Source organism: Mustelus asterias, chromosome 1 (assembly GCF_964213995.1).
Source record: "Mustelus asterias chromosome 1, sMusAst1.hap1.1, whole genome shotgun sequence".
Classification (NCBI taxonomy): Eukaryota; Metazoa; Chordata; class Chondrichthyes; order Carcharhiniformes; family Triakidae; genus Mustelus; species Mustelus asterias.
Window position 1 is genome coordinate 70,359,261 of NC_135801.1, and position 21,953 is coordinate 70,381,213.

The 21,953-nt window shown below is 43.7% G+C and overlaps 1 protein-coding gene across 8 annotated transcripts in view; it reads left to right on the forward strand.

The window, feature by feature from the left end:
- The first annotated feature begins 20,233 nt into the window (after positions 1 to 20,233).
- Positions 20,234 to 21,953, forward strand: part of ank2b (ankyrin 2b, neuronal) — an 876,340-nt gene continuing 874,620 nt past the window's right edge. For all 8 annotated transcript variants that reach the window (XM_078213593.1, XM_078213597.1, XM_078213634.1 and 5 more), the window contains exon 1: positions 20,234 to 20,737. In XM_078213593.1, coding sequence (XP_078069719.1) covers positions 20,657 to 20,737 — 81 coding nt within the window. In that variant the 5' untranslated portion in view covers positions 20,234 to 20,656. The remainder of the gene's footprint in view (positions 20,738 to 21,953) is intronic.

Here is a 21,953-nt window from a genome sequence, read left to right on the forward strand (position 1 = left end):
CCCGGAGGGAACCCATGCAGACACAGGGAGAACATGCAAACTCCACACAGTGACCCAAGCCAGGAATCAAACCCGGGTCCCTGGCGCTGTGAGGCAGCAGTGTTAACCACTGTGCCACCCCATGCCCATATGTGCAAAAATTGTTAGAAGTGGCAGAGCAGATTAATACTTTAGAGACATGGGTTCAAATCTCTCCGTGACCAGCTGGTTGATTTTAAATTCAATCTGGACTATAAGATGGTCTCAGTAATGGTGACTGTGATAACTATCATTGATTGTTGTAAAAACCCATCTCTTCACTAATGCTATTTAGGGAAAGAAGCCTGCCATCTTTACCTGACCTATATGTGACTCCAGACTTACAGCAATGTGATTAACTCTTAACTGTCCTCCGAAATGAGCTGGCAAGCCAATGTTCAATGGCAATTGGAGATGGGTAACAAATGCTAGCCTTGCCAGTGATGCCACATGTATTATTACTTCTGTGCGACACAATGTTTTGAACTTTCTGTGCTATATTTCTTTACCTAGATTTTACAATTATGTTTAGAACCAACTTGATTGCATGGACAAACTGCATTAATTAGTAATGCATTCCAGAGAAGTGCTTTCTATCTCAAAATTTGGACCTTAAAACCACTTCTGTCCCACTTGCTACTGATTCACACAAAGGATTTGGCAATGCATAGCTCAGGGAGGTACAGAATTCCAGAAAGCTGCCTGTAAATCTCTGCAACCTAACAACATAGAATATTTTTCGTAAATAAATCATTTCAATATCAAGATTTAGACTTTACATTTAATACAAAAAAGTCAAGGCCACCAACAATGCAGCACTCCCTCAGTACCTTTTAAAAATATTATTTCATGGGATGTGGGTGTCGCTGGCTACGGGCAGCATTTGTTGCTTTTTCCGAATTGCGCTTGTGAAGGTGGTGGTGAACTGCCTTCTTGAACCACTGCAGTCATGTGGTATGTATAGGTACACTTTCTGCTAGTCTATTTAGTGTGGCTCAGTCTCTGGTATGAGACTTGAACCAACAAACCTGTGATTCAGAGGCAAGATCCTACCAGCACAGATGACACATAAGTAAGCCTCTGTGCAGTGGCTTGCAAACTACTAATTGCAGTAGCACTTTTAGCAATCAGATTTAGCAACAGAGTATAGTACATATCAACAATAGCCCACAATTTTGCTATCAGATGTAGGAAAAATCCCCTCAATTATCAGCATAACCTTTCTCTATTTAAGCAATAGAATATTGTGAGCAGCTGCGGTTTGGCTTATCATATTCCTGTACTCTACTGCATGATCAGGCTGGAATTTTACTGTCCTGCCCGCCATGGGAATTGGAGCAGGCAAGGGGTGGAACATGGAATGGTCCATTGACTTCTGGCTGGATTTTATGGTTTCAGGATGAGTGAGGCCATAAAATCCCGCCATCAGTGTAACTAATATATTGGTCAACATTCGGAGCTGGTTTTGATCCATCAACTTTCTTGAGGCTTGTTTCAGCGTTTTGCAAGCTATTGGTCAGCTTTTATTAGTTTTCCATTCTTGGAGCAGTGGGTGGCGTCCTGCCTCTGAGCCAGAAGCTCGACGTTCAAGTCCCACTCTAAGATTTGCTGGCCATGGAAGGTGCACTCATAACGTGGCCAAACAGGTTGAGTATAAATGTGACAATCTTTCCAAGATATGCCAACAAGAGCGGAGCAATTCCTGGCCAGCTGTGTGACGGAAAGAGATTGGAGCTTCTACCATTACTATCCATAGCTTCAGGACTACAACATGATTGTAAAAGTGTATGTTTCCACAGCAAGTTGAATTCTGTGGGGTGTGCTGGCTGGATGGCTACTGTGAATCAGATTGGTGTCAAAAGCATCCTTGTTCCAACTGGGATGCACTTGGAACCTGCCTCCTTGCTCCACCTGTGGTGGAGGGCGTGGCACAGTGGGTCGGACCTGTTTTTGAGCAGAGAAATTCCATGAAATCCATTGAAAGGTTAGTCATAGCATGCATCAACTCCAGTCTCCCAGATTGCCTGGATCCGCTACAGTTCACCTATTGCCGCAACAGGTCCACAGCAGATGCGATCTCCCTGGCCCTCCACTCAACCCTGGATAACAAAGACCATTATGTCAGACTCCTATTTATTGGCTACAGCTCAGCCTTCAACATCATTATCCCAACAAAACTCATCTCCAAACTCCATGGCCTGGGGCTCGGTTCCTCCATCTATGACTGGATCCTAGACTTTCTAACCCACAGACCGTAATCAGAAAGGATAGGTAACACCTCCTTTATGATTATCTACAACACTGCTGCCCTGTAGGGCTGTGTCCTCAACCCCTTACTATACTTCTTATACACTTATGACTGTGTGGCCAAATTCCACTCCAACTCCATTTTCAAGTTTTCTGATGACACCACCGTAGTGGGTCGGATCTCAAACAATGATGAGACGGAGTACAGGAAAGAGATAGAGAATCTGGTGAAATGGTGTGACAACAATAATCTATCCCTCAATGTCAGTAAATTGAAGGAGAAAGTAATCAACTTCAGGAAGCATAGTGGAGGACATGCTTCTGTCTACATCAACGGTGGTGACGTGGAAATGGTTGAAAGTTTCATCTTTATAGGTGTTCAGATCACCAATCATCTGTCTTGTCCCTCCACACCGACGCTATAGATAAGAAAGTCCACCAACACCTCTATTTTCTCAGAAGGCTAAGGGAATTCAGCATACCTACTGTGACTCTCACCAATTTTTACTGATGCACCATAGAAAGCATTCTTTCTGGTTGTATCACAGATTGATATGGCTCCTGCGCTGACCAGGACTGCAAGAAACTACAAAGGGTTGTGACCGTAGCCCAATCCATCACGCAAACCAGCCTCTCATCCATTGACTCCGTCAACAGTTCCCACTACCTCAGAAAAGCAGCTAGCATAATCAAGAACTCCATACACCCTGGATATACTCTCTTCCATCTTGTTCCGTCGAGGAAAAATATACAAAAGTCTGAGAACACATACCAACCGACTCAAGAACTGTTCCTTCCCTGCTGCCATCTAGTTTTTGAATGGATCTACTGTATGTTAAGCTGATCTTTCTCTACACCATGTCGGTAACTGTAACACTACATTCTGCACTCTCCCCTTTCCTTCTCCCCTATGTACTCTATGAATGGTATGTTTTGTCTGTATAGTGCGCAAGAAATAATACTTTTCACTGTATCCCAATACGTGTGACAATAATGAATCAAATCAAATCAAACCATTCACATTGGCAGTCCTTACCATTTCACCCCTCTTTTACTCCCTACGTTATCTCTGGACTCCTCATTTGATTTGTGATTAATTACAATGATAGTGGTGGACTATTTCAACATGTGTTAACCGTTATAAAAACTGCTCTGTTTGATACATTTAGAAACAGCTGCCTTTTTATACATTCAACTTACTCTTTGATATCATTCTTCCATTTATGCTTTTCGTTGTTTATTGTGGTTACTTTTGTTTATTTAGACTTTATAATGTTTTCACGTGGGTGCAGTTAGATGAAAAAAAACTGAATTCAAATTTTCAAACTACCATGGTGGGCCTTTGGACTATTAGACCAGAAACATAACCACTACCCTACTATGCCCATGCTTTTGCCAACATATATAGATTTTCAATGCATCTCAACTTGCATATTCAATATCTTCTTCCAGAAAACCCAATATTCAATTAACCTTTATAATGTCCTTGTCCAATTGAGATGTTGCTTTTGACAGCTCTTTGAAAGGACTGCCCAATTAGTCCCATTCACCCGCTCTTCCCCATCATCCTGCAATTTCTTTAGTCTTCAAGTATTTGACCAATTTCCTTTTGAAAATTACTGTCGGATCTGGTTCGCTTTCGGAGAGTGCACTCCAAAAAACAATAGCTCACTCTAGAATAGACTCCTTTCAGTACAGAAGGAGGCCATTCAGCCCTTTGAGCCTGCACCAACAACAATCCCACCCTATCCCCGTAACTCCACATATTTACCCTGCTAATCCCCTAGAAACTAGGGTCAATTTAGCATGGCCAATCAACCTAACCTGCACATCTTTGGACTGTGGGAGGAAACCAGAGCATCCAGAGGAAACCTATGCGGACACGGAGAGAACGTGCAAACTCTACACAGACAGTGACCCGAGGTCGGAATTGAACTCGGGTCCCTGGCACTGTGAGGCAGCAGTGCTAACCATAATGCCACCATTCCGCCCTCTGTATAAACATGTTTTCTTCTGGTTCTTTGGCCTTATCTTTCTGTCCTTTTGGTTGCTGACCTTCCACCACAAATCATTTCTGCTTATTTACTCAATCAAAACTGTTCTGACATTGAATCCTCTATCAAGTCTCTTAACCTTCCTTGTTTGAAGAAGAACAACCTCTGTGTCTCTCGACAAAACTGATATCATTCTAACAAATCTCTTCCACATTGGCTGGAACTTTCTGACTGTTCAGGCTAGCAGGATACTATAGTCCTGCTGCAATGAATGTAGGTGTGGCTGAACGCCAAATTCACTGTCCTTGCTTGTAGCAGCAGCGCGGCATGAATGGCTGGAAAATTCTGGCCATGATCTCTAAGGCTTGCACTCTTTCCTAAAGTGCAGTGTGCAAAATTAAACACAGGACTCCACCTGAAACCTAATCAGTGTTTTATAAAAGTTTAGCACGACTTTCATACTTTCTTGTTTTTGTACTCTATGACTGGATGTTGCTGCAGGCTTCAGGATCCCAATGACGAGATCAAATGAAGGTTCAAAGTTGGTATTTGTTGGCAGCGAGATTGCTCCACAATCTTCCAGGTGGTAGTCCCCTAACTGGCTGCCTCTGTATTCACCATCCTATTAAGGATAGCAGGTAGGTCCTCAATGCTGCCAGCCCAATCAGAGATCCAGCAGCTCTGAAGCCTCGGCAGCCTGACCAGCAGAGGTGGCCACTGCCGAGGCTGATTGGGGGCCGTGACATAAAGACACCTTCAATGGGCTGCATAGCAGTGCAGAAATTAACAAATCAAGGCCAGCAGCTCCATAGGGACAGAGGGGAAACCTACTCTCCACTGGATCAGGATTGGTTGTGATTGTGACCCTTCAAGCTTCATCACCCTGACAACAGGGCATGGAGTCTCCATCTCTAATGTTTTTACAGCTTGCCACAGGGACGCTACATCAATTAAGCTGGTGGCCTCCACACAGGGTACAAGCGAAGCTCTGCTGCTGGCAAAAATGCCAGCCAGACCACAAAATCGCCCCTAATTGGAGCCTAAACCAGCATAACTAGCTGCCCATCTTCAAGGAGTATGCAGCTAATCTGATTCCCAAACTGCCCCGGGAAAGTTCCTTGAATAGAGGGATGCCTCAGGAGGCTGTCCTGTGATGGCACATTCCCATTTTCCCCACTTTCCCGCCTCCAAGCTTGCCATCACAGAGATGGAGAAATTCAACTCAATGTCTCTGTTAAAGAAACCTTTTAAACAAACTTCTCACCTTCTCCTGCCATGTTCAAATATTTATATCCATACATCCCACCAGGTATCTCTGCACCTGCAACTCCTATAAATTTGCATAATTTAGTTTATATTGCTTCTCTTCATTTTTCCAATCAAAATGAAGCATTTCACAGTTCTCTACATTAAATTTTATCTGCCATGTGTGTGCCCATTTCACCATGCTAAATCCTCCTGAAGACAAGTGCAAGCTCATTGTTTACTACATTTCTGAGTTTGTGTCATTTGCAAACTTTGAAATTATGATGTATATCCAAGATTAGGTTATTGACTCATATCAAAAAGAGCAGTGTCCCAATAATGACCCCAGGAATTATTACTGTATATTTTCCTCCAATCTGAAAAACAACCATTCACCACTTCTCTCTGCTCTCTGTCCTTGAGCCAATATAGTTTCCACGCTGTTGCTGTTCCATTCTTCCCATGGGCCTTTACTTTGCTAATAAGTATATTATTGGTACTTTGTCAAAAAAGTTCTGAAAGTCCATTTGCATCAATGGCACTAACCTCATCAACCCTTTCTTTTACCTCATCAAAAAACTCAACCAAGTTAATCAAATGCAGATTGCCTGATGAAATGTCACGACCTAAAACTCTGGAAGGGATTTACTTGCCCTTCCCGCTGGCGAGATCTTCCGGTTCCGCCGATGGTGAACCCTCCCCACTGCGAGTTCCTGGCAGCGGAACAACGGAAAACCCTGTTGACAGTACCGGCAGCCAATGGCAGGTCACCTTCGTCCCTGCAAAACACACTGCGGGACAGGGTTATGGAAAATCCCGCCCTCCATTTCTCTCTCCACCTGCTGACCATTTGCAACATGTTTTGCTTCTATTCCAGATTTCCAGCATCCATAGTATTTTGCTTTTACGTTTAACAATGTTGGCTTCCATTTCTTCACTCATTCCTTTCCAAATGTCTGTGAATTTTGTCCCCGATTATTGTTTCGAAAAAATTCTGCACCACCCATGTTAAGCTCGTCGGCCTGTGGTTGCTGACTTTATCTTCCTCAATTTGCTTAAACTCAGGTGTAATATATGCAACCTTCCAGACCCAGATCAAAGCAGCATCGAAGGAACGTGGTTAGTCTTCTGCAATTTCAACCTTTACTTCTCTGGTTACCAAGGATGATTCCCTTCCAGACTGAATGACTTTTCAACTTTGAGGACGGCCAACTTTTTAAACATCTCCTCTTTATCTATTTTTATCCTACCCAATATTACTCCTGCCTCCTCCTTTATTACATTGCCAGTACCTTCTTCTTGAGCCAAGGCAGATCCAATATTCATTTAGCACATCAGCCACATCCTCTGCTTTCACAAGAAGATCTTATTTTTGGTCCTTAATTGACCCCACCCTTACTTTCATTAACCTTTTAATGTTTGTATGTTCATAACAGACTTTTGGGATTTATTTTGTTAGTCATTAAGCTATTTTCATACTCTGGCCATATTTTCATAATTTTGTGCTTTCCCTGGGTTGGTGAGTTTGGTGGCATATGAGAATTTAATTGGCCAGGAGGGAGATACATGGTGACCCTGCCACCTTCCTGCCTCCACCCCAATTACATCCGTGGCAGGAAGGCCCTGTGCCCTGCCACTAACCGAGGCCCTTAAGTGGGGTAATTAATGCCAGTTAAGGGTTTCATCTCACTGCTATTATTAACCCAGTGCTCCTGGGGTAGTTGACTTGTGCTTTGTTGGTGGAAGACTGGCTTTTGGGCAGTCAGGTGGTGAGTTATTCGCCACAGAATTCTCAGCCTCTTGATTTGCTCTAGTAACCACAGTTTTTATATGGTTGGACCAGTTAAGTTTCTGGTCAATGGTAAGCCTCAGGATATAGATGGTTGGGGATTCAGTAATAGTCATGTAGTTGAATGTCAAAGAGAGATGATTAGATTCTCTCTTGCTGGAGATCATAATTGCCTGACACCTGTGTAGTGTGAATGTTACTTCCACTAATCGACCAAGCCTGAATGTTGTCCAGGATTTGCTGAATGTGGACATGGTCTGTTTTAATACCCGAGGAGTCACAAATGGTACTGAACTTCCCCTCTCTAACGTTTCACCCTGCTGCCCATGTCCCTGTCAAACTCGATTAAACCCTCCACCCCAGCACTAGTAACCATCCTGGGATGACATTGGCCCCAGCACTGTTGAGGTGCGACCTCTTTATCTGGAATCCATGTCCCCCCACCAACCACTATTGCCCTTACACCCCTCATGCCAACTCATCCAGTATCCACTACAGGAAGACCTCAGGACCAATGCTGAGATTAAATAAAAGTTCAAAGTGCCTATTGATGAGTTCACAATTGAAAAAATGCTTTCATGCATTAGGAATCATTCACTATATTTACGTTCCTTCAAGTGATTAATCGCTTTGTATTCTTAGCCCCACATTAAACACTTCATAACAATTTGGAGCTGTCAATCAAACTGTGAACAACAGGCACCCTATTGTAATATTGATAGGTTGTGGAATCAGTCATGTAGCACAAATCCTAAAATGATAACCCTCAGGCTTATGACAATAGACAGTGAGCTAGCAAGCACTGTTTTTTTAAATTGCAGACTTTTTCCTTGACAGCTTGACAGTTCCAATGAGTTAATCCACTTTATATGCACATTCATGTCCACTTTAAACTATTCCAGAAAGCACATGACCTCTCCCAAAGGGCACCTTACCTCTTCCAAAGGTGTTCCTGGACTGATCAAAAAAGGTACTCTACTTCTACTAAAGAGCACCTTTTATCTCCAAAGAACCCCAGTAGCTTCAGACCTTCTTGTGAAAAGTACATAGCCAACAAGTCATGTTTTGGACATCCCAAATGCAAATAATTGGATCTGTTAGAATGCAACATGCAAACATGTACAGCTTCCTCCGCAAACTATAAATATGCAAACTGCAACCTGCCCCATTCTCCCCAGACAAAAATGGTGGGTGCTGATGGAACAGGACTTCCAGAATTGGGTCTCTGGCACCATTTTGGCTAATTTTTCCAGTTTTACAAAATTTCAGGCCGAGGAATCAATCTTGTATTTTTTTCTCTGTGCTGTCTCCAGCACTGGAATGTTTCCCTTATGTTTGGGTGACCAAACTAGACAGAGTATTCAAACCTCAACCAGATCATATCACTAATCATAGCTTTGACAAAGGGTCATCTGGACTCGAAACGTCAGCTCTTTTCTCCCCTTACAGATGCTGCCAGACCTGCTGAGATTTTCCAGCATTTTCTTTTTTGGTTTCATATCACTATGCTGTTAAAGCATGATATTCTCTTACTCGGATACTATTAGTTTAGCTAACATACTAATTACTGTATTGATTGCTGCTCAGTGGATCAATATGTTGTGCATTAAATCCATAATAATGCTTGGATCCATTTGCAGCACTTTACAGTTGTCTGCATTAAATCTCACCTGCCATGTTCCATTTACTTACATATTTTGTTCAACTCATTTTTCATGCCCTGAGTTATATATCGTCTGCAAAATTTGACCAATTTATGTTACTTTTCAGAATCCTAGATATTGATGTAAATTAGAAGCAGAAATAATCCCAGTACCAATCCTGGCCCTAACTACCTGTACCACATGCCTATTCAGTATCTTTGCCTCAACATAATATGAGGTAGTTACATATAAATGCACAAGAAAAAGAAGAAATTTCTTTAATCGCATTGGTTTGAATGTGGAACTTGCTGTCACAGGAAGTATGAGGCAAATAGCTTGGATATTTTCAAAAAGAAGTTTGATGAGTGCATGAGAGAAAAGGGAATAGAAAGATATCCTGAAAGACTGTGAGGAAGTAAATAGAACAATAGGAGATTTGTGTGGAGAATTAACACCAGTACAGACTAGTTAGGCTGAATGACCTGTTTCTGGGCATACTCATATATACATATATATATATATAATGTCAATTTCCTATCAATTCCCTGAATTCCTACTGCTTACCAGTTTAACTAATTTTGGACAAGGTTTGTAAAATATTTTTTTGGTAAATTTAGGTGCATTTGGGTTATCACTTCCTCAAAAATATCAAGCCATGTTCCTCCCCTCATACATTTATGTTGATTGCTGTTTATCAGGTGGCTATTGTACACTGCTGTTTCTGCTTGTGCCTTAGCTACTCTGCACAGTTTTAAAATCTACTTGTTATGATGGCCAGATGTCAATAGATCTCCCTTTGGGCCTTGTATAGTACCAGCTCCCCTATTAAGCAAGTGGAGGCTTGCCTAATAGGGCAGAAGCAGCCGGAGGAATTAAAATCAACCAGCTCCACTCAGGCTGGCAGTCGAAGGACTCCAGGATTGACCTGTAGCCACAGGAGAGGAACTTTATGCACATTGTAAATAAAAGGTGTGGGTGACGCTCATTGCGTCTTGGAAGTGCAGCAGAGAGGGAGAGATTCGCGAGAGGAGTGCTGCGGGTAAGCGCTGTTATTTTTTAACTTACTTTTTCGCGGGTTTTTTCTTAAAAAATATCTAAACCCGGAAGTGGTCGCGCAGGGAGGTCTGGGAGAGAGAGATTTTTTTTTTTAAAAAAAGTTACTCACCTCAGTGAATCGGCCTCATTGCGTCTTGGAAGTGCAGCAGAGAGGGAGAGATTCGCGAGAGGAGTGCTGCGGGTAAGCGCTGTTATTTTTTAACTTACTTTTTCGCGGGTTTTTTCTTAAAAAATATCTAAACCCGGAAGTGGTCGCGCAGGGAGGTCTGGGAGAGAGAGATTTTTTTTTCCCCAATAAATTGGAACAGAGAGGAATCCCGATACTCTACACTTGTAGAGTATCCCACCCTCCTTCCTCCTCTAACCTAAAAAAAAAGACCCAGTGAGAGCAGGGCTTTGGAGAAAACAGGAGGAGGAAAGGTAAGTTTAAAATTTTCATTCACTTTTTTTTTCCCTGTGTGTTTAAAGGGGCAATTATGAGTGTGAAGCCAGTATGTTGTTCCCAATGTAGGATGTGGGAGGTCCTGGAGGCTCCTAGCCTCCCGGACGACCATATCTGTGCTGGGTGTGTTGAGCTGCGGTTCCTAAGGGACCATGTTAGGGAACTGGAATTGCAGCTCGAGGACCTTCGCCGGGTTAGGGATAGTGAGGAGGTCATTGACAGGAGCTATCGGCAGGTGGTCACACCGGGACCACGGGAGGAGGGTAACTGGGTAACAGTGAGGAAGGAGAAAGCTCGGTTGATGGTGAGCACCCCGGTGGATGTGCCCCTTAATAATAAGTACTCCTGTCTGAGTACTACTGGGGTGGACAGCCCACCTGGGGGAAGCAGCGGTAGCAGTGTCTCTGGAGCTGAGCCTGGCCCAGTAGTGCAAAAGGGTAAGGAAAGGAGGGTAGTGCTAATTGGGGACTCTACGGTGAGGGGGTCAGATAGGCGTTTTTGCGGACACAGACGGGACTCTCGGATGGTGGTTTGCCTCCCTGGTGCAGGGGTCTGGGATGTCTCTGGTCGAGTCCCAGAAATCCTGAAGGGGGAGGGAGAGGAGCCGAAGGTCGTGATGCATATAGGTACTGCTGACATAGGTAGGAAGAGGGAAGGGGTCATGAAAAGAGAATATAGGGAGTTAGGTAGACAGCTGAGAAAGAGGAATGCAAAGGTAGTAATCTCGGGATTGCTGCCTGTGCCGCGGGAGAGTGAGAACAGGAATCGGTGGAGAATGAATGCGTGGCTGAGGGACTGGAGCAAGGGACAAGGATTTGGGTACTTGGATCATTGGGACCTCTTTAGGGGCAGGTGTGACCTGTTTAAAAAAGACGGGTGGCACTTGAATCCCAGGGGGACCAATATCCTGGCGGGAAGGTTGGCTAAGGCTACTGGAGAGACTTTAAACTAGAAAGGTTGGGGGGAGGGAATCGAAATGAGGGGACTGAGAGCGAGGAGGTTAGCTCGCAAATAGATAAGGAATGTACACAGGGTAAGAGGGAGGTTAGACGAGTGATGGAGAAGGGAAGTGCTCAGGCTGAAGGTCTGAGATGTGTCTATTTTAATGCCAGGAGTGTAGTGAATAAAGTGGATGAGCTTAGAGCGTGGATTGCTGCTTCGAATTGTGATGTGGTGGCCATTACGGAGACTTGGATGTCTCAGGGACAGGACTGGGTGCTTCAGGTGCCGGGTTTTAGATGTTTCAGGAAGGACAGGGAGGGAGGCAAGAGAGGGGGGGGAGTGGCACTGTTGATCAGGGATAGTGTCACGGCTGTAGAGAAGGTGGACGCCGTGGAGGGATTGACTACGGAGTCTCTGTGGGTGGAGGTTAGGAACAGGAAGGGGTCGGTAACGTTGCTGGGTGTTTTCTATAGGCCGCCCAATAGTAACAGAGATGTTGAGGAGCAGATGGGGAAACAGATCCTGGAGAGATGTAGGAATAACAGAGTTGTCGCGATGGGAGATTTTAATTTCCCAAACATAGATTGGAATATCCCTAGGGCTAGGGGTTTGGATGGAGAGGAGTTTGTTAGGTGTGTCCAGGAGAGTTTCCTGACACAGTATGTGGATAACCCTACTAGAGGAGAGGCTGTACTTGATCTGGTGCTGGCTAATGAACCTGGACAGGTGGAGGATCTCTCGGTGGGTGAGCATCTTGGGGACAGCGATCATAATTCTATCTCCTTCACGATAGCATTGGAAAGAGATAGGATCAGGCAGGCTAGGAAAGTGTTTCTCTGGAGTAAAGGGAAATACAGTGTCATCAGGGAGGAAATTAGACGGGTAAATTGGAAGGAGGCATTCTTGGGGAAAAGTACCGAAGGAAAGTGGAGGATTTTCAAGGAATGTTTGTCTGGAGCTCTGCATGACAACGTTCCGATGAGACAGGGGGGTGTTGGTAGGGTACGGGAACCGTGGTGCACGAAGGTTGTGATGAACCTGGTGAATAAGAAAAGAGAGGCGTACAGAAGGTTCAGAGAGCTAGGAGGTGTTAAGGATTTAGAGGAGTATACGGGATGTAGGAAGGAGCTTAAGAAGGAAATTAGGAGAGCGAGAAGGGGGTCATGAGAAGACCTTGGCGGGTAAGATTAAGGAGAATCCCAAGGCTTTCTACAAATATGTCAAGAGTAAAAGGATGAGATGTGAAGGCATAGGACCCTTAAAAGGTGAAGGGGGAAAAGTTTGTGCGGAACTGTTAGAAATGGCGGAGCTGCTTAATGAATACTTTACCTCGGTATTCACGGTGGAAAGGGATCTGGGTGGTTGTACTGCTGGTTTGCGGTGGACAGAAAGGATCGAGCATGTGGACATAAAGAAAGAGGATGTGTTGGAACTATTGAATGGCATCAAGGTTGGTAAGTCGCCGGGACCGGATGGGATGTACCCCAGGTTACTGTGGGAGGCGAGGGAGGAGATTGCGGAGCCTTTGGCGATGATCTTTGCATCGTCGATGGAGACGGGAGAGGTTCCGGAGGATTGGAGGATTGCAGATGTGGTCCCTATATTCAAGAAAGGGAACAGGGACAGCCCGGGAAATTACCGACCGGTGAGTCTAACCTCAGTGGTTGGTAAGTTGATGGAGAGGATCCTGAGAGACAGGATTTATGATCATCTAGAGAAGTTTAGTATGATCAAAAGTAGTCAGCACGGCTTTGTCAAGGGCAGGTCGTGCCTTACGAGCCTGGTTGAGTTCTTTGAAAATGTGACCAAACACATTGACGAAGGAAGAGCGGTGGATGTGGTCTATATGGACTTCAGCAAGGCGTTCGATAAGGTCCCCCATGCAAGACTTCTTGAGAAAGTGAGAGGGCATGGGATCCAAGGGGCTGTTGCCTTGTGGATCCAGAACTGGCTTGCCTGCAGAAGGCAGAGAGTGGCTGTGGAGGGGTCTTTCTCTGCATGGAGGTCAGTGACCAGTGGAGTGCCCCAAGGTTCTGTTCTGGGACCCTTGCTGTTTGTCATTTTCATAAATGACCTGGATGAGGAAGTGGAGGGATGGGTTGGTAAGTTTGCTGACGACACCAAGGTAGGTGGTGTTGTGGATAGTTTGGAGGGATGTCAGAAGTTGCAGCGAGACATAGATAGAATGCAAGACTGGGCGGAGAAGTGGCAGATGGACTTCAACCCGGATAAGTGTGTGGTGATCCATTTTGGCAGATCCAATGGGTTGAAGCAGCAGTATAATATGAAGGGTACCATTCTTAGCAGTGTAGAGGATCAGAAGGACCTTGGGGTCCGGGTCCATAGGACTCTTAAATCGGCCTCGCAGGTGGAGGATGCGGTCAAGAAGGCGTACGGCGTACTGGCCTTCATTAATCGAGGGATTGAGTTTAGGAGTCGGGAGATAATGCTGCAGCTTTATAGGACCCTGGTTAGACCCCACTTGGAGTACTGCGCGCAGTTCTGGTCACCTCATTACAGGAAAGATGTTGAAGCCATTGAAAGGGTGCAGAGGAGATTTACAAGGATGTTGCCTGGATTGGGGGGCATGCCTTATGAGGATAGGTTGAGGGAGCTTGGTCTCTTCTCCCTGGAGAGACGAAGGATGAGAGGTGACCTGATAGAGGTTTACAAGATGTTGAGAGGTCTGGATAGGGTAGACTCTCAGAGGCTATTTCCAAGGGCTGAAATGGTTGCTACAAGAGGACACAGGTTTAAGGTGCTGGGGGGTAGGTACAGAGGAGATGTCAGGGGTAAGTTTTTCACTCAGAGGGTGGTGGGTGAGTGGAATCGGCTGACGTCGGTGGTGGTGGAGGCAAACTCGTTGGGGTCTTTTAAGAGACTTCTGGATGAGTACATGGGATTTAATGGGATTGAGGGCTATAGATAGGCCTAGAGGTGGGGATGTGATCGGCGCAACTTGTGGGCCGAAGGGCCTGTTTGTGCTGTGGCTTTCTATGTTCTATGATAGAAGACTAGTCTCGGTGAGATTATTACATTGGTGACAAGGAGTAAAACAAGTTTTTTTCTGCCCTTCAGACAACCTTTACTGTCAAGACAAGTAATCCTCCAGTAAGACAAATGCCTTTTTTTGGTGAACTTAAAGCCTACAATGCAAGCATAGAAAACTGGATCCAATCCATACCACCTGATAAACAGCAATCAACATCTCAAGGCTGAAATCTTTACAATAATTATCTCAATTATTGAACAAACTGAAATCCATACCTAGAGGAGGGGAGAAAATTCTGAAGGAAGAAATCAGAAATGAGCATTTGCTAAGATTCCTCACAAGATATATATATATATCTTCTTTTCAATGAGATAGTGGTGAATTAGGACTTCTGCATACCGTTTCAATCTTATCATTATAATGAACTATTTGCCTGAGTTGGGGAATAAACATGCAGAGCAAACTCCCTGCAGAACTCCCATCATCAAGAAGCAGCCTTCAATTGCCAAATGCCAGGCAATGACCATTTAAAAGATGAGAGTCTAACTATTTTCCCTTGACATTCAGTGACATTATCATCACTGAATCCTCTACAATCAACATCCTGAAGGATTACCATGGACCAGAAATTGACCTAGACCAGCCACATAAACACTGTGATTACAAGGGCAAGTCAGAAGCTGGAAATTCAGCAGCAAATAATTCACCTCCTGATTCCCCAAAGAGTGTCCACCATTTACAGGGCACAAGTTAAGAGTATGATGGAATAATCTCCACTTGTCTGGATGATTGCAGCTCCAACAACATCCAGGAAGTTCAATACTATCTATGACAGAACGACCCACTTAAATGGCAACCCTTCCACCACCACATTCACTCCCTCCATCACTGATGCACACTGGCAACATGTACCATCTACAAGATGCACTAAAGCAACTTCATCAAGGTTCCTTCAACAGCAACTTCCAAACCCATGGCTTCTACCCCCTAGAAGGACAAGGGTAGCAAGTGTGTGGGATCACTCCCATCTGCAAATTCCACTCCAAGCCTCACACCATCCAGACTTGGAACCCTACTGTCATTCCCTCACTCACACTAAGTCAATGTCCTGGAACTTTCTTCCTCACAGCATTGTGGGTACAAGACATGGACTGCAGTGGTTGCAGTAGGCAGCTCACCATCTCAAGGGCAATTAAGGATGGACAAGAAATGCTGACCTCCCAGTGATGTCCATATCCCGTGAAAGAATAACATAAAATATTGGAATATCTTGGTAATGGGATCTCTAGTGCAGTATCAAAGATGATTTCCCTTTGAACAAAGAAAGCTAAGGGGTGACTTGATTGAGGTGTACAAAATTATGAAGGGAAGACTTAGAGTAGACTGGATAAAATTGTTTCCCTTGGAGGAGAATTCTAGAACCAGCGGACATAGATTCACGATAAGTGGCAGAAGGTGTAGAGGGAACATGAGGAAGAATTTATTTATGCAGCAGTTAGCGGGTGTCTGGAATTCACTGCCTGAGTTGATGGTAGAAGCAGAGACCCTAAACTCTTTTAAAAAATACCTGGATCTGCACCTTAAGTGCTGTAAACTACAGGGCTATGGGGCTGGGTGCAGGAAGGTGGAATTACAAAAGGCACATGGGTGTCTTTGGGCTGGCATGGACAAGATTGGCCAAAAGGCTTCCTTCTGTGCTGTAACTTTTCTATGGTTCTATGTAGAGACAATATGAAAGGTGCAAAACATTCCTGACAAAGAATTTAAGCAATTTATTTGTAGGCAACAATGAAACTAAGAGCAGGGGAGTTGGACGAGTTGGATAGTGTTTTCAAAAATACCAGCATAGATACAATGGGTTGACTAGCCTCTTTCTGTGCTGTCTGATTGTAATTGGAGGTAGAAGAAACTACTGCTGGGCCCTTTTTGCCCTATTCAGACACTTTGGGTCTTCTTGCTGCATCGCTAAGGACCACTACCAACTTTTTCTTAGTGGTGATGAGGATAAAAGGTAACAAGGATGGAAATGGGAGACATACAGGCAGGGATCACATCCCATTCCTTCACTACCATATACCTGCATGGGCAAGAAATGGTCAGTTAGTGGTGGACCTGGCAGGACTGAGGAGAAAAAATTAATGTTGGAACAAGTGGCAGTAGAAACCATACCCAATTTTGGTCTGTTTCCCAATGATAGCCTATCCAATTGTGTGAGGGGCAGCTGAAGATAAATGTGGTTGATTGTTATAATCCAGGAAGTTTCATGTCATTGATGAGGCTGCATTTGGGAATATTGTGTATAGTTTTGGTCACCCTATTATAGGAAAGACATTGATAAACTGGAAAGAGTGCAGGTAAGATTTATGAGGATGTTGCCAGTACTGGTGGGCTTGTGTTATAGTGAGCGGTTGGTCAGGCTAGGGCTTAATTTCTTGGAATGTAGGAGAATGAGGGGTGGCTTTATTGAGGTGTATAAAATCATGAGGGGCATAGATAGGATGAACATACGTAGTCTTTTTCTCAGGGAGGGAATTGAAAACTAGAGGGTACAGGTTTAAGGTGAGAAGGGAAAGATTTAAAAGGGACCTGAGGGGCAACTTTATCACGCAGAGGGTGGTGTGCATATGGGATGAGCTTCCAGAGAAAGTAGTTGAGGCAGGTTCAATAGCAACATTTAACAAGCATTTGGATGGGTACATGGATGGGAAAGGATTAGAGGGATATGGGCCAAATGTGGGCAGTTGGGACTAGTTGGGAGGGCACCATAGTCGGCATGGACTGATTAGGCTGAATGGCCTGTTTCTGTGCTGTATTGCTCTATGACTCTATGTTTAGTCTGTCAGATGCAACTACCTGAGGATTCAATCTAAGAACTAATGGAAATCTGAAATATTGGCATGGAAATGACTTCCTTTATAAAATAGTACTTTTTAAATAATTTACATAAATTTGCTGAACTCCCATGCAATCCTCACTGATCAAATTTAAAAAACTTAGTTTCTTCTTGTAATCTGCTTGTTTATTAATCTCTAAGTCTTTCTCTATCTCCTTTTGATATTCCATTTGTTTTCAATTTCTCTCTCCTTTAATGTCTGAAATTCTTTATCTGTTGTTTTGAACTCTTTTTTCCATGAATTTCTCTTTCCTTTCAGTAAGTCTCCCCTTTATTATCTTCTCTCTGCTTTCTTTATATTGCTCATACAGATATTCTGATTAATTTACAAAATTAAAGGTTTTGCCTCCAGTACAAGTTTCCTGTGTGCTGCCATTTTTGTATTGGTAATAAAAATTACCCTGAGTGGTTGCAATTCCAAATAAATTGTTGACCGTTATAAAATTGTGATTAAGTGAAATTATTTCCTGAGTCTCTAATAGCAAGTGTCAAGGTCAGATTTGTTACCTAGTTGTGTGTCAGGCTGCTGGAAAAGTCATGGCGATAAATGATAGACTGCATGACAGCTGCAAGACTAGCTTGCCAGTTTACTATGCAAACCCTGCTTTAAAAAATTTTTAAATTACTGTTGCTGTGTTAGACAATGAACATACACATTTCAGGAAAAGAATAACCATTTTGCAGTACTAGCCATAGGGTTGTATACTCACCAAGAGGCCCAAATCATCACACTTAACTCAGTAAAAACTCATTGAATCCTAGATATTTCCAAGCAACAACCTATGTCTGATTAAAGCTAGATTAGGTTGAAACCATTGGCTGTTTAACAAAGTGAATAAGGAAAGAATCTTGTCCCACCTCTGGAAACATACCATCCATTTTCCTCTGCAGTCAATATCTGGGTAATAAAAATTCCTGTGAGTAGTGTTTTGGCCTGTTTGTAGGTGTCTTGCATCTGTAAAATAACTCCCCGCCTTGCCTCTTGCCCACGTCCAGGAAGAAGTTAAGTACCTTTGTCAATTTTGACAAAGGGACAGCTGGACTCGAAACGTCAGCTCTTTTCTCTCCTTACAGATGCTGCCTGACCTGCTGAAATTTTCCAGCATTTTCTCTTTTGGTTTCAGATTCCAGCATCTGCAGTAATTTGCTTTTCTCAGGTTAAGTACCTTCATTTAAAACACAATAACAAAAAAGGCATTTATATAGTGCCTTCATTGTAGGAAAATCATTAGCAGGTGTTTCAGAGGATTTTTTAAGAAGAAAAAAAAAGTGGGCACCAAGCCAAAACAGAAGGCCGATCAAAAAGGTTCAACAAAGAGGTAGATTTTAAGGAGAGTCTTAAAGAAGAGGAGCAGTGGGGGGAGGTACATCATTCCAGAGTATTGGGTATAAGTGGCTGAGGCATAGTTCCAATGGTAGACCAAATGAAGAGTAAGTCAGAGGAACTGAAGAAGTTGCGCTGGAGGTGGTCACAGAGATAGGGAAAGACAAGACCATGGGGCAAGTCTATGGAGAGATTTAAAGTCAAATAGGAAAATTTTAACTTTTCTGTTTTTCACCTCAGTTCACAATGCCTCTAATGCATCAGTCAAGGCATCTTTCTGTCGGTGCAATATCCCTATACTGCCATTGATGTATCTATCTTCTATTATTTTCTATAAACTTTATATTTTGGCATTTACTTCATATTCCAATGTCCTGAATTATCAACCTCTGTGGCATGCTTAACATATCTCATGCTTCCCTCAGCACATATGTTCTTTTGCGTGCTCCTGCTCTTACCAAAGCTCATCGACCTGAAAGGATAATTGTGTTTCTCTCTCCACGGATGCTGTCTGATTTGTTGGGTATTTCAGATTTCCAGCATCCGCAGCGTGTATTTTAAACTTTCCTTCGGAGTCAAAAACACCCTTTCCATCCCATGCACCAGCATGAAACACGCTGGCCAATAGTACTATACATTGGTCACTAGTTTTCTTGCTGTTTCCTGGCTGAGATGCATCCCATCATTTTTGTTCCATTGCCGTTTATCTCCCAAACAGGAGCAGTTGCAGTGTTCTTTCACTCAATGCTGAGATTTAACTGCATTGGCGATAAACGAATTAGGCAAAGTGAGACAAACGCGCGTTTCCTGTTGCTGAAAGATGAACTGTCAATTTCATGTTGAACGGAAAGCCACTGTGCATTAATTATAATGATAAACATGATTGCTACATCATATATCCCAAGACAGTGTTCGTTGTTTTCTCAGTGAAAGCAATGACAGACAGCTGTTATCTCCTTCCCCTCCTCACAGTTTGCAAGACGACAAACTGTGGACAAGAATTATTCAGCCGCACTCCAGCCCGTTGTACCATTGAAGCGATCTTCCGACCTTTTCGCTATGATCAATCAATATCCTGCCCTGTTGACGGGAAACAGTGTGCTAGCGTTTTGAAGAACGCAAGTCCCTTTAAACCGGTGCAATCTGTTTCTGTGTAACATTAAGCAAGGGCTTATGACATTTATTTGCCATTCATCCCGTACACATTCTGTTCGTGAATTCTTACTACATGGTTAGAAATTGTTGGATTGCATAGGTTGCTATTTTTAACTGCACTATTTGTGAAATGTTATTCTGTGATTTCGTTTGATAATCTTGAGAGACAGCAACGCTTTGGAGGTCTTACAAAAATGTAAAGTGGTTGTTAAACCGTCTGCACGTAGAAAGCACACAAGGTGCAACGATAGAGCCATTTGTTGCCAGGCTGGAATAATTAATTCGAGTAAAGATTGTTATGAGAGACAACTACATGACAGGTCTTTTTGCACTCCGTGTTTTTAAGCGTCTTTGAGCCAATAGCAGTTTTTGCCCCACCTTACTATGACTCTTCGGAGCAGCATTAAGATGGATCAGGGCTGTTTTTCTAGCACATTGCACTGTACGTGATGTGAGCAGTGAGAACAGGCGCGCGCTGGGCTCTGCAAAGCCTGAGACAGAGGGGAGAGAGAGGGAGTGAGTGAGAGGTGCTGGGTGGTGTGCCGCATTAGCACGGACACACACTCACCACCCAAACACACTCTCCTCTCCGACAGGACAACAAGGTCAACTACTGACCCTACCCCCCCCCCCCCCCCACAAACTATCCCCTCAGAAAAAAAACCTTCCCTTTCCCGCCCAGTTTCATTCAGTCTCTGGACATTGAGGCTGAGTGCGTGAGAAAAAAAAACTAATCAGTGCGCTGACACTGAATGTGTGAATCAAAACAGCAGAGAGAGGAAAAACAAACAAGCTGGAGAGAGAAAACAAACCCGCTTTCTACAGTGACAGAGCGAGTGAAAGTCAGGAGGCTAATCCCAGAGTATTGCGTTTCAAAACATCGTCCGCAGCAGCAGCAGCAGAGTGAGAGAAGAAGATGGCTTCTCCCTCCTCCTCCGCTGCCTCCTCCCCGCAGGGAGGCGGGACCTCTCCGAATCCGCCAGACCGCATTCGCCAGGTGGGTGCAAAATGTTGCAAAAAGATTTGTTTTTCGCAACTACTTTGTTTATTTTTTTCCCCCTCACATTAAGATCTCTCTAAGCCAGCGCCCCTGCACCGTGTAGAGCAGCCCGAGCCCGGCTCACACACTCAGGCCTCCCACTCCAATCTCTTCTGAGCTTGGGGAGACTGACAGTCAAGGCGTTGCCTAGGTTACCCAAATCTTTGGCGTACTCCACCACCAATGTATGGGAGGATTTAAAAAAGAGGAATTCGGAAAAAAAATACTGTCTTCCAGGTTTACCCTCAGTGGTTTCTGTTTCCCTTCGAGCAAGCGGACAAGTGAAATGTGTGCAGTGGCAGAAGTGTGTACAGATTGAAGCAGGTGCTTGTGCTGACTGGATTCAGGCTGCAGGTTGACATGTATTCCCTGTTCAGACACACAGAGCATAACATAACGAAATAGCAGAGTGCCTTTTCTCAGTCCAAACAGTTATTCACTGCTGTGCAACACTGAATAAAGATAAATTAGAAAATTTGGCATCTTTGTTTTTGGATTAAATTAAACAATATTTATTACAAATGACAGTTTAGTCAAACTGCTCTGATGTATTATGAGAAGTAATGTCACAAAATTATTTTCGGCACTGTTTATATGTTAAGTGAGTAGCCAAAAGAAAAATGGCAGGTGAAGTATAATGTTCTTAGAATTCCTACAGTGCTGAAGGAGGCCATTCAGCCCATCGAGTCTGCACCAAATTACCGACAGAGCACCATACCCAAGGCCCCAAGTCTTGCTCCAACTGTACACGGCTATGGTGAGACCACACTTCCAGTACCGTGTACAGAATTGGAACAGTTCAGAATAAGTTCATTGGACTGATTTATGGGATGAAGATTTTGTCTTATCAGGGAAAGTTGAACAGTTGAGCCGATACTTTGGGATTTAAAAGAATGAGAGGTGAATTTATTGAAATATTTAAGATTTTGAGGGGACTTGACAGGGTAGATTCTGGGAGGATGCTTCCTCTCATGGGCCATTTTAGAACTGAAGGATGGATTTTAAAATTTAGGGGCCTCTCACTTAAAACAGGTGAGGAGCAATATCTTTTCTCAGAGGACTGTTAGTCTTTGAAATTCTCTTCCTGGTTCGTTGAAGGCTGTGAGACAGATTTTTGATTGACAGGTGAGTTAAGGGTTAGGGACAGGCAGGCAAGTGGAGCTAAGGCCATTAT